General features: G+C 38.0%; 2 protein-coding genes across 5 annotated transcripts in view; both read right to left on the bottom strand.

Annotated features, from left to right (window-relative positions):
- Positions 1-644: 644 nt before the first annotated feature.
- LOC113515280 (uncharacterized) lies at positions 645-5,201 on the bottom strand. The gene is made up of 5 exons (XM_026899446.3): positions 4,636-5,201; positions 3,919-4,089; positions 2,742-3,260; positions 1,621-2,173; positions 645-1,051 (listed from the first exon to the last, which is right to left on the bottom strand). Exons 1-5 carry the CDS (start codon positions 4,886-4,888, stop codon positions 697-699), a joined length of 1,851 nt encoding a protein of 616 aa, XP_026755247.2. The 5' UTR covers positions 4,889-5,201; the 3' UTR covers positions 645-696.
- A 143-nt stretch (positions 5,202-5,344) lies between these two features.
- LOC113515275 (solute carrier family 28 member 3-like) overlaps positions 5,345-12,990 on the bottom strand; it is a 30,626-nt gene continuing 22,980 nt past the window's right edge. For all 4 annotated transcript variants that reach the window (XM_026899436.3, XM_052901077.1, XM_052901078.1 and 1 more), the window contains exons 11-16: positions 12,070-12,229; positions 10,730-10,941; positions 10,203-10,318; positions 9,039-9,158; positions 8,480-8,540; positions 5,345-7,524 (exon numbers count right to left, since the gene is read on the bottom strand). In XM_026899436.3, the coding sequence (XP_026755237.2) occupies positions 7,496-7,524; positions 8,480-8,540; positions 9,039-9,158; positions 10,203-10,318; positions 10,730-10,941; positions 12,070-12,229 (698 nt within the window). In that variant the 3' untranslated portion in view covers positions 5,345-7,495. The remainder of the gene's footprint in view (positions 7,525-8,479; positions 8,541-9,038; positions 9,159-10,202; positions 10,319-10,729; positions 10,942-12,069; positions 12,230-12,990) is intronic.

The raw sequence follows: 12,990 nt of genomic DNA, 5'->3' as shown, positions 1-12,990 counted from the left end.
CTTTCACGGAATTAACTTCCAGCAGCAGTATTTCGACAACAACATAACCTTCAAGAAAAGAGCATATTCCTTTTTAAAAGGCCGGCAGCACACCAGCAGTGCCGTTAGTGTTATGGGTGATCATGGACGGCGGTAGTCACTTACCACCAGGTGAGCCGCATGCTCGTTTAACCCATGTGTAAAAATAATGATAGGTAACCTCACTTACACTATCGGTATAGGGGGGGAGAGGGATTGTTAGTTATGGAGACTGAGAATCCCATTGCTAGCAATATACTCAACCAGGTCAACCTCCTCGCGGTTCCCCCTGGAAACTATCATGGTTAATTTCTGATGAATTCATCATGATGGGCTAACTGGCCTGTTTTCATTCTCATCTATCACCCTTCACTGGTGCTCCGCCAGCGTATCCTGTTAGCGCAAGCGAGGTTACCTTATATACATATGGTGGTGGTGGTGGCCACGTTGGCAATAAGAAATGTAGTTTTTTTTTTCTATTGATAATTGATGTAACTTTTTTTGTTGTTGGCAATAAATGTTTTCTTTCTTTCTTTCAACTGAAAGCGATATTTTTGTCGAACACAACCTTAAAGTATTCCATCATACTGCATAGTCATATCTAGTGGGAAATAAAAAACTGTTCCTGTTAAAAGTACTAGTCTATTACAATACAATATACGACACACAGACGGACAATCATACATGTATAATCTTCGTTCCAGGCTCCCATTTATAACCCCCTCGGTTCACGAAACTCCCTATGGACGGTTTGGTCGTTTCCAGAGAAGTATAGTACACTATATTGGTCGATGGGTCGCACGTTAACGATTCATCTGACCTTCTAGAAGTTTCTAAGTCTTGAGTCAACGTTGAACACGTGTTAACGCGTCTTATGGTGGACGCTTCATGGTCTACACTATGTATACTGATCTTGCCACGTTCCGAGAGCATTTCGCTGCGCTTGGAGTTGATTATTCCGGCACAGCTGTGGAACTTGGAGTATTTGTCGTGAATGCGGTGCTCCAAGTCCATGTGGAGACTTAGTTGGCGTCTGAAATGAAATTGACATTGGACTTTTAAATAATTGTCACACACCAAGCGCGTGGGCTTCAAGCTAGGATAACACTGTGTTATAAAGAACCAGGCATCTTGGGCACAATTTAGAATACTCAGACCTGAGCCAATTCTAAATAGCTCATCTCCTAAATTGGTCCGGCCAGAAATCGAAACCAAGACCTCATTTTACCCAAAGCCTAAGAAGTCCTATATCCAGCATTGGATAGGAGAAGATTGATAATGAATGAATGAAACTATATGCAAAGTAACGTGCCTACTATTGCACCCCGGGGGGAAAAGGATTGTTAATAATGGGGCTTGACAGCCCTATTTTCTACTATTGCTAGCAATAAACCTTATCAGGTTGATCTCCACGTGGTTCCCCCTGGAAAGTATCCTGGCTAATTCAATCCTTACAGATATATCATCACTCACTGGTGCCCCGCCAGATAACGCAGGCAGGGTTATCACTCCATTATCACCCAATTAAAAAAAACTAATGCATCCTGGAGACCACCATCATCAGATTTGAATGATAATCTTAAGATTACAAAATTATTTTACCTAAATTCAAAGTTTTCTCCACAGAAATTACAAGTTACTGGGGTGAATGGAACTTGCGATGTAGCGTCCGAATCGCCAGACGAAATATAATTATTATAAATCCTATTATTTTTTCTACGTAAATTTACGCAGCTAACCGTCCTCTTATCACCGTCTGAACTGTTCTCTGTACTTGTCATATTATCTGTGGTCGCCGCCATCTTGGATCTATGACTTCGCAAGTTCGATTCGGAAAATCTATCCTTCTTAATCTGTGCTATCATTTGATCAGCATCTGTTATTTTATCAAAAAACGACACAATCTTCTTCAATTTCTCTTCTTGCACATTGATTTTCGTTAGTTCCGGATCTGTCTGTGTGATACTAGCCTTTTTACTAGAGTGTCTGTCAGTTGACGGCGTGGAGGTTATGTTTAGTTTGTTTATGCCAATGTGATCATTCTCGTGACAATATTTATCGTATTCCCGCTCGAATCCCTCGTGACAGTAATGACAAATATATTTTTTGTCAGTAAAATGGCATAGATTCAAATGATCATTATAGTTGATAATACCTGTAAACAAGTTATTTTGTATTAGTTTTATCTTTCGAGATTGACAGAGTATTGAATGCCAAAGGCCACTCTCCATACATTCCTCTCTGGTTTCATCCAGTTTCTTCTCTTATCATTTACTTAAGACACTGGTTTTGAAGACGAGTACTCGCTCTATAGTGGAGAGAAGGGATTGTTAGTAATGCGGGCTATCAGTCCCATTACTAGCAATATAGGATATATTCAGGTCAACCTCTAAGAGGTGCCCCTTTAAACTATTGTGCTGAATTCCAGGTATATTCATCATGATGAGCTAATTAACCTACCTTTTCATTGTCACCTATCATGACTTTTATGCAAAAACCGTTAACGCAGGCGGGGTTACCATTCCATTACCGTCAATTAAAAAATTCACTTTAGTAATATATTTGCTGTTATATTGATCATAGATTATTTCCGGTACCCTATGGGGTACCTCTTTTCCCAGTAGAACTTGCCAGCATGTTTTTACTTTCTTACGTACACTGTACCTCTAACAAATAAAATTAAACATAAATTTCGACCTCAATGTAATAAACTAGTTACTTACCATAAAACATCATTTGACAGTCCACAATTGGACATTGCCTGGAGGTTGTATCCATTAGGCAATTCCGTTGAACGGACTGCACACATGTCAGTATGGTTGGACTCCTTATATTCCTCAATGCACTCTCAGACTGAATCTTCTTTGGCTTTCTCAACCTTCGGAATCTGAGCCCGCGCCTTTTCCGTTTTTCGCGGTAATTGTGACATATATTATTATCGCTGGCTGCATATATTCGGCCATTCGAAAAATGTGTACATTCACGGCGCATACCAAAGATTCTTTGGAGGAAACACTGAAATCTCGTCAGCTTTGGTCTCTCATTGACTATCATATATGGTATGGGATTTACATGAGTTTGTGTGCATTCGCATTCTCGCTCCCTAACCATGTTCTCTTTGGAGACTTGGGTAGTTGCGTTTGTGTCGTACTTGGACGCTAAAGTGCCATCGTATTGCGTTGAGGTGCAGGAGCATTGGGTGATTTTTAGGTCCCGCATGACGGCGGTGGCTATTGTTGATGCTGAAATATGCCTGATTTTATTTTGTATTACCTATTCTGTAGAGAAAGGACTATAGGTGTATTTAAGGCAGGAGAGCGAGCCGTGTCTTCTCCTGAATTGGTTGACGCCTATCTCAAGATGCGAACAAGCTTCGCAAAGACATATCAGGTCAGGCTCGTCCTGGAAAATAATCTTAAATACATAGTGGAAAGGACTTGATTAGGTCAGATTTTAACACCAACTCCGAATACACTGTTTAAACGACCAACTGTTTTCCGACATTGCTTACTTAAATGCAATCTGTTGCTAGGAAGTTTCTTTAAACCGCCTGAATGTTTCATGTATGCATGATACGCTATTCTTTGTCGATTCTGAATTTGGGACTGAAAAAATAATTTATAACAATGGACCACCCCTTTCTCTCCCGTGTGTGTCGTAATAGACGATGAAGGGAAATTAATGGTCAAGGAATGGGCAGCAGCATCCCTCTGAAAACATCACCAGAGTCCAACTGCGGTTGCCAATTCGTCTGCCAAGTGTGGCAACTATTGGCAAAGCATTCTTATGGGGGGGCCTATGTTCAGTACTAGACAGTCAACAGCTGATATGAATACTAATAGTGTAATGTGTATACTAATGTAGTAATTTCTCGTATTTTAATTCTATATTTCTAGTCACCTCTCTCAGATTCAGACTGTGCAGTGACATCGCCGTTAGATACTTCTGCGGTGCCTGCGCACGCGTCGGTCTTCGTTCTTTTCGAGCGCTTTTTCCGTTTGCATTCCTTTACGTCTATTTCTGTTCCGCCTATTAATTCCGCATCTTGTTGGCATGTTTCCGGTAGTATACCTGTCACCAATTTAATTTTGCTCATATAAGAATTAAAAAATAAATAAATGATTTCAGATGACTTTGTGTCCCATAAAAAAAGCAGGCACCAGTCGACATATGGCTCTGATGAGGAGAATAGGGATTGGATCTAACTGCCCCATTTCTAACAATATACGCTATTAGGTCGACCTTTACGCGGCTCTCCCTGGATACCGTGGTGATTAATAATTTATTGTTGAATTCGCCACAATTAGCTGGGGAGGAACCTGCTTTATCCTCACCTATCATCCCTCACTGGTGCAGCGCCTGAATATACTGTTAGCGCAGACGGGGTTACTATTTCATATTGCCTTAAAATACACCTTTCACTAGGCGGGGAGCGGATTGTTAATTTTTTATGCAACTTAGAATGGCACACAAGCTAACGGCCCACCTGATGGAAAATGGTAACCGTAATAATGGTGACTGACGACCCCAATGCAAAACAATATTCTGTCAGGTTGATCTCCATGCGCGCACTCTCTGGAAACCGTCATGGTCAATTTATACCAACAATAAAGTTACCTATTACACTGGCATCGTAAATTTGAAATAGTTTCTTCAAACATTTATATTTCGCTTTTAACACTTCGTGTTTCTTTTTAGGCACCCATTTCTTAACCTCATCGGCATTTTCATTCCTTTCAGGAATACTCGTTAGCGTCGTGGCCCGTCTGTTATACATCGGATTACAGAACTCAAACAATACACTGATAAATTTAGATAATAAATAGAAGAAGAAACTGGCGAATACTTCAGAATTTTGAAATGGTACCATGCCGATTTAGAGACGTTTTGATTTGATGTTACTTGACTTAGCGCGAACATTTGCGTGCTGTCATTTTAACGTTTTGAATGTGGAACTTGTTTTTTCTTTTGCGTGCGAATCATAGACTAAAGCGTGCATTCTTTTTTAAACGTCTTCCAAAAGAAAGAGGTTTTAAGGCCGAGTCTACATTATAGTACCGGTATCGGTTTAATAAAATATTTATTCTTGCGTAAGAAACAATGTGTGTATTCACATTACAGTCCAGTCTCGTTCAGATCAATCTCGAATTGTTTGTATTTTTTTTTAATAGTTAAGTCGAAGTATGAACTCTCTCATGAGTGGTATAAAAAATCACTCATGAGAGAGTTCATACTTCGACACACGCTTGGTCGGCTGTTGGGTGGCTATGACCACAACCTTTTTTAAGGGCTGTCCGCGCTAGAACGGTTGGTTTTTTAAATAAAATTCTTTTAAACAGATAATTATTTATATAATAAAATAATTTAATACAAAATTTGGCACTTAAAAAATATATTTTACATATTTTACGAGTAAATACATTAAAACATTTTTTACAACACTTAAAGCTAAAATATTATATAAATACATTTTATAAATACATTATATAAAATATTTACACGAGTTTTTATATACAAAATCAATTACGTCATCATCACCATCATTTCAGTCATTACCTGTTCACTGCTGAACACAGGCCTCCCATGGGGGAGTCTATGTAAGGAGTCTATACGGGATAAGGAGGAGTAACCTCCTTATCCCGTTCTTTATGGCAGTCTATGGAGACTGCCATAGGAGACGAGATCATACCTTATGGCCGTTAACCATCAGGGGAATTTTTCCAGTAGTTGCCACGTTTGCAATTTTACATTCATAAGTATTTTATGTACGAGGTCTGAAAAAACCGTTATTTTCAAATTTCGTGAGATACGTATGTTCGATTTTCGCATTTTTTTTTCTGTTATGTTGGTACACATGTCTGTTATATATGTTGGCAATATCAGCCATTTTGGATTGTCAGTTTGTTTTTGACAGTTAAAAAAGGTTAGTCGTGTTTTGATGTGCTCTTCGATTTTTTACTATTCAAAAAGAAATGGATCAAAGAAACTGTATTGTTTATACTATTTTACGTATTGAGGTAAAATTGACACTTTGTTTTCTAATCCTTTAAAATAACTCCTTTACTACTAATAGGGTTTAGCAACCATATATAGCAATATGACCTATGAAACAGGCCAACTGGCCTGCCTTCATATACCACTGGTGCTTCGCTGTACATATATGTATATTATATGTATGTATGTATATATATATATATATATATATATATATATATATATATATATATATATATATATATATATATATATATACACAATATACACCAATGTATATTTATCATTCTATTATTCTATCTTAATACATTAATTGTTTACAATTCATTTTAATTTTCTATTTAAGAGCTGCACTCTTGTCGGTGGAGCTCTTGCCACTCACTACGATTCTCAACGAGCCTCTTCACCTCTTGATACGACACGACACCAACTCCTTCCTTGATCTACCTGGTGTTTCTATTTTACCTTCTGTTATAATGTTCATAAGTCTGTCGTGTTGTATCAAGTGTTCTAACATTTTCTCCCTTCTGACCTCAATAGGTCTTATAATTTGTCTCTTTTCCTTAACTCTAAGCAGTACCTCTTCATTACTAATTCGATCTTTCCAATTAATTTTCTCCATCCTTCTCCAGCACTACAATGTTCAAAGTATACTCTCTAAATGAGGCCTACAAAATCAAAGGCAGCTAAATACCATAAAATTAATTAAATTTTTACTCTGTACTCAAATATAAAGGGAGTTCTATTAATTAAAATTCATATTATTACTAATATTTTAATATTTTTCATCCTGGTTTAATATATAGAATATCGTTCCATATCTTTGACAATATATTAGAACATTTGACAGACTTGGAGCTTAGCTGTCTTTGATTTTATAGGTCTCAAGTATACTAAAACAGCAGTCATACTTATTTAAATACTAATTTTGAATTCAGGTCAGGATTTAAGATGATTGGTCACACAAAATTAAAAAGAACTAGATGGCGCGGTATCAAAACTTGTAGGTTTTGTTGATTATATTGTAATGAAAGATAATTCGAAGTAAAATTTCTTAATTGACGAGTGATTTTTATTATTATGTATAAATGTGAAGTGACAGATAATACACAATCTTTTCCTGAATGAATTATAACCCACACAATCGGAATATTTCTTGCTAGTGTGTATATTTTTTTTTAAAGTTATACAATACAAGAAAATAAAGGCAAAAATTATGATAACTTATTACTATACCGGTAAAATTCGCCAATTTAGAAATTTTGTCTCCAATTACGACAATCTTTAATTTCAAATACCATAATCAACAAAATATACAAGTCTCGATTCTAGCGTCATCTAGTATTTCAATGTTTAATTTTGTTAAGTGACCAACCTCCTAAACGTGACGTGATTACATATACAGGTAAGCAGTACCTACATATTTGATTTTACTATTTTTTTATGTACTAAATACTAATTAAAGTTTAAGTAATACCACTGTTTAAAAAGATCCTTCTGGCATCAGGATAGCTGTAAAAGAAATAACATTATATTATAGGCCTATATACTATATTGTATACTCCCTTTTGGGGAGTTTTGCTAGTAGTTGTCACACTTGGCAACCGGGTTAGCAACTGCAGTTAGACTTTGATGTTTCAAAAGGGACGTTACTGCCCATTCCTCGGTCATTAAGTTCCCTTAGTCGCCTCTTACGACGCCCACGGGAAAGGAAGGGGTAGCCCTTTCTATGCCGGAAACACAGCAATTATTATAAATTATAAGTGAAAATGTTATTAAGCAAGGAAACTGTAGTGAGTTTATTTATTTATTAATACTAGCTATCTCCCGTCATTTTATTTATTTATTTATTTAACGCTTTATTGCACCAACATGACAGGATTTGTGGAACAATTACGTATAGTGTAGTATAAAAGGCGGTCTTATTGCTAAGCAATCTTTTCCAGATAACCTTTGGGTAGAAGGAGTTAAAGCATAAATAGGTAGGCGGCGCCTTAAAAAAAATTACCCGCATGAATCAATATATGAAGTTACCAAATGTCAGTAAAATCCATTCAACAATTTAAGCAAAATTAAGTAACAAACATACAAATGGGGAGAAAAGGATTATTAGCAATGCGGACTATCAGGCCCATTGCTAGCAATATACCTTGTCAGGTCGGCCACCACGTAGTTCCCTCTAGAAACTATCGTGTTAAATCCCAGGTGTATTCATCACGATGGGCTAACTGTCCTATCTTTTCATCCTCACCTATCACCCTTCACTGGTAGGGCACCGTACCATTAGCGCGGGCAGGATTACCATTCCATTATCATCCATTAAAAAAAAACAAATTCAGAAATATTTTAACAATCACTTTGGTTTATAATTTTAGTAAGGATAGTCAATAAAGTGAAGTTCGTTAAAAAAATTGAATTAAAATAATACAAAATTGTTTCTTATTCTAAGTGGCAATAAAAAACTCACCAGCTATGCAAGCCGTCATAAAACAAATGCCACATCCAGCAAAGAACGCGCGCACTGCCAACTGTAACAAATATTTAATCTATACTTATAATAAATCTGTAGAGAGGTCAATTCTGTACATGAAATATATTTACAAAATAACTATCAGGGGCTAATTAGTGATGCAAACACAACTGCTTCACGGTTGAAACACGAATGGGACAGAGGTACACAAGCAATCGACTTTTGTACAAAGTCTCCCTTTGGTGAAGTGAAGTGGTTGAACACAAACAAATATTAAAAGGTACACAAACAAATATTGCACCCGTGCGAAACCGGAGCGGGTCGTTAACTGTCCACTGCCTAAACATAAGCCTCCCTTTTGACCGGGTTTTCCAGTAGTTGCCACGCTTTGCAGGTGAATTGGCAACCGCAATTAGGCTTTGTAAATGCTTTAAGAGGGGCGCTGCTGCCCATCCCTCGCCCTCCTTTAGTCGCCTCTTACGACACCCCACAGGAAAAGAAAGTCTTGGTTATAAAAAGTATTTAATTAAAATTAAGTATTTCCGTAAATACTCACACTAGATAATGTTTCCCTCTGATTAGGGGCCATTGAAGATATGGCGCCGATCATAATGGCGGCCGACGATGGATTCGTGAAGCCGCACAGCGAATACGTGGCGATCAGCTCAGAGCGGGCCTGTAATTACAAAAGAAATCCACTACCACTTTCTACGACAGTACTTCTAAAAAAATAGTCAATATATTTATTTATTTATTTAAACTTTAATGCACAGTAAAATTCTATGTACATATGGCGGACTTAACACCGGACGGTGTTCTCTACCAGTCAACCGTTGGGCGAACAGAAAAATACGTAGGCGGTGCATTTTTGAATAGAGAAAAAATAAAGCAATACTTGATAAATTCATATAATATAAACATACACATAAATAAATATATAAATACATAAATAAATACATAAATAAATACATAAAATATTACTATATAAAACAATTAAATAAAACAACTGCAATAAAAGAGCAAATAGTAATTTATCATATCATTTCTGCCGTTAACTGTCCGCTGCTGAATATAAGCCTTCCCCAGAAAGGAAATTCTGCCAGTAGTTGCCACGCTTGGCAGGCGAGTTCGCAACTGCAGATAGGCTTTCATTGATGTTTTAAGAGGGGCGCTGCTACCCATCCCTCTATCGTTACATTCCATTAATCACCTCTTACGAAACCTATGGGAAAGGAAGGGGTGGCGTATTCTACGCCAAGACCTACATTCATATTCTTTTTTTATTTTATAGTAATCCAAATGGCTAATAGCTGACTGTCCATCTGATGGAAAGTGATAACCGTTGCCTATAGACATGAACAGCACCGTCGACAACATAAAATATACTGAAAGGCGCATGGTACTCCACATGCGTTGCCATTCCTGAGGTGGTGAGCCGTGTGGCCCGTACACAGACCTGAATTGTCTACTACCCACCCCAAGATACAAATAGAGTTTTTAATAGTTAAAAGACATGTCTGAGAGTATACAATATACTTTTTTTTAAGACGCGAAGCCCTCTTTGGAATATAGTATTAAATACGCCAATAAATGTTATGTCTGCGTGCCTTGTAACTTCACAGCCATACCCCATTCTTCAAACCGAAACACAGCCAGGTGCTTAGAAGTAGAAACACGAATGGGACAGAGGTACTCAAGCAGACGACTTAATTAAACTCACCGAAAGCAATCCAGCAGCTTTCATCTCGCCCATTTTCTGATACGCCACGAATTCGTTGATAACCGTCTTCAGTCCTATCAGAGTGGCCACATGTTGACACTCCTCCCATGGGACACCTAAATTGTTTCACATATTTATCTAAAATGCCTATAAAATATATTACATATAAGTGCTATATAATCACACAAATCCGCTTCGTCCTCAAAATAGAATACCCTATATTAGGAAGAAACAAAACACCCAGATCCGAGCGAGTTCAGAAAAGTCTGTTTCCTAAATTGACCAGACAAGTAATCGAATCCAGGACCTCGCTTAAGAAAACTATGTACCCTACTGGTGGGTACGTAGTTCCATTATGAATGTTGTCAAAAATAAGGTTTGATATCATGGTATTTGCTTTTTCACTAAATAGTATACTGATTGCTTATCATTAAATGGACTGTATGCTTGTTTACCACCCTCATGGTATATAAAAGAAAACCATATCGTTTCTGTTTCTAAAGACAAATTGTCAAAAGTATACTTACCCATTACCCAACACAATGGAATGAAGACCTTCCCAAAGATCCACTCCAGATTAAGATCCTCGTGGCCTAGTAAGTTACCGCAATACCCTAATATACCATTGACAAACGCAATGAAAGCAATGAAGGCCACCAGATTAGCTATGATGTTCAGAACCAAAGCTATGCCATTAGTCGCTCCACGAGTTGCAGCTGAGAGAGCCGATTCATCTTGACTGAAAAGGTAAAAATATTTCGTCGTTATAAACGATAAAACTTTTGTCATCATTTCAGCCGTTAACTGTCCACTGCTGAACTAAAGCCTTCTCCATAAGGGGAGTTTTGCCAATAGTTATCATGCTTCGCAGACGGGTTGGCAAAAAAAGGGGTGGCCTATCCTTTGCAGGAACACAAACTGCCAAAAACACTTGTACTTAGTTACAAATTGGCCAGCAGGTTATTGTGAATGACTCGACCCTGAGACAGCGGGGGGAAAGGGATTGTTAGCAATGGAGTTTGACAGCCCCATTGCTAGAAATATGCCCTATTAGGTCCATCTCCACGTGGTTCCCCCTGGAAACTATCGTGAACAATTCTTGTTGAATTCGTCACGATGGACTAACTGACCTACTTCATCATCCTTCACTGGTAGCCCACCAGTGTATATCGATAGCGCAGGTGGAGTTACCATATCATTATCATCCATTAAAAAAAAAAAACCTTGAGACAGTCTGATGATGTTCAATAGTAGTACAAATAAAAATCGATTAATATCGATTAAATTATTCGATTTTATTTCAATTAGAGAACGTTGTTTAAATGACGCTCTTTCAACAAAAGTTCTTTATATTTTTATCAAGTTATAGAATATAGTTTCTAACAGACTCTAGCATTTTATCAGGTCGACTTTTACATGGTGCCCCTAGTCATCATATCGGCCTTTAACTGTCCACTGTTGAACATAAGCCTCTCCTTTAAGAAATTTTGCCAATAGAGACAACGCTTGGCAGATGGATTAGTAACCGCGGTTAGGTTTTGAAGATATTTTAAGAGGGATGCTGCTGCCCATCCCTCGCCCCTCCATAGTCGCCTCTTACGACACTCATGGGAAGGGAAGGGATGGCTTATTTTATGCCGGGACCACTCGGTTCCACTAGTAACTATGTTTGATTTCTAGTGAATTTATCAGAACAGTCCAGCTAATCTGACTTCATTCTCACCTATCATTTACTGATATCCAGCATGTACTGGTAGTAAAGCCAGGATTAACATTTCAGCACACATTTTACCTTCCAGCACACTGTCACTCCTCAACACAAATTTCAAACTGTATCTGTCAATCACAAAAATATCAGAAAGCATACCTAGTGACTGGCTGTATATTTTCGACAGCAGTAAGCGACCTCTTGGTTTCCGGCATCATTAGTTTGCAGAAGCAGATGGCAGCGGGGGCCGACATGACACTGGCTGTGACTAAATGGGCTGGTTCTGCACCGAAGTTGATGTACGCAGCCAGGATCGTACCTGTGGTTAACGAATCTTTAATTTACACACTAGGGACTTGTTGAAAATTAAAGTAGAAATGGAATGTATATTTGGCTAGATAGACTGGTAAAATGGTCAAAGATGGTATCAGAGTAATGGCTTACGATGACAATGGACCTGATCATTTTCGGTCAAGGCGACCGCTTGACTCTGTTATTATTGATTAATTGTTTGGCTGTTGTTGGCATTGGTGTGGCTTGGATATGGTTTACATAGCCAATCTTTTTCATAAAGATTCTTGCACACAGCGGGCATGCAAGCACACCATGGCTTATAGGAGAAATTTTGAGTACCAGGTATATTACCAAGCATACAGGACGAATTGCTCACGGATAAAAATGGCTGACTTTGGTATAACACCATACATCATAATAAAAAAATGTTCCACCATTTAACAGTAAGGGCATGGAGGCATGAGGGAAGCCTTCCCCAGTTTGCTTTTCTTTGACTTCAAGATACTGAAGATACTGGAAAACCTACAATGTATCTCAGAAAACGATATTTGCTATTTCCACTAGATTGTTTTATGGATGAATCTGGAATAAAGCATCATTTTATGTACAATGTATATACGATAACGGGCCACCAGTCTTAGTGGAGGATAATGGAATGGTAACCCCGTCTGCGCTATCGGTATACGCTGGTGGGGCACCAGCGAGGGATAGCCATCATCATTTCAGCCATTATCCGTCCACCGTTGGACATAATATATACCGTTGGACATCCCCCATAGACTGCCG

The sequence above is a fragment of the Galleria mellonella genome, unplaced genomic scaffold, assembly GCF_026898425.1.
Source record: "Galleria mellonella isolate WM207_F2 unplaced genomic scaffold, CSIRO_AGI_GalMel_v1 utg746, whole genome shotgun sequence".
Lineage (NCBI taxonomy): Eukaryota > Metazoa > Arthropoda > Insecta > Lepidoptera > Pyralidae > Galleria > Galleria mellonella.
The sequence above is the reverse complement of the archived record's forward strand: the minus strand, read 5'-3'. Positions and strand labels throughout refer to the sequence as shown.

Excerpts from the sequence above, each read along its gene's own strand:
- LOC113515280 (XM_026899446.3), bottom strand. The coding sequence starts at position 4,888 with ATGGTACCATTTCAAAATTCTGAAGTATTCGCCAGTTTCTTCTTCTAT. Across the intron at positions 4,090-4,635 it reads TTACGATGCCAGTGTAATAG|GTATACTACCGGAAACATGC; the intron begins GTAACTTTATTG and ends AATTGGTGACAG. Across the intron at positions 3,261-3,918 it reads ACAGTCTGAATCTGAGAGAG|CATCAACAATAGCCACCGCC; the intron begins GTGACTAGAAAT and ends GGCATATTTCAG.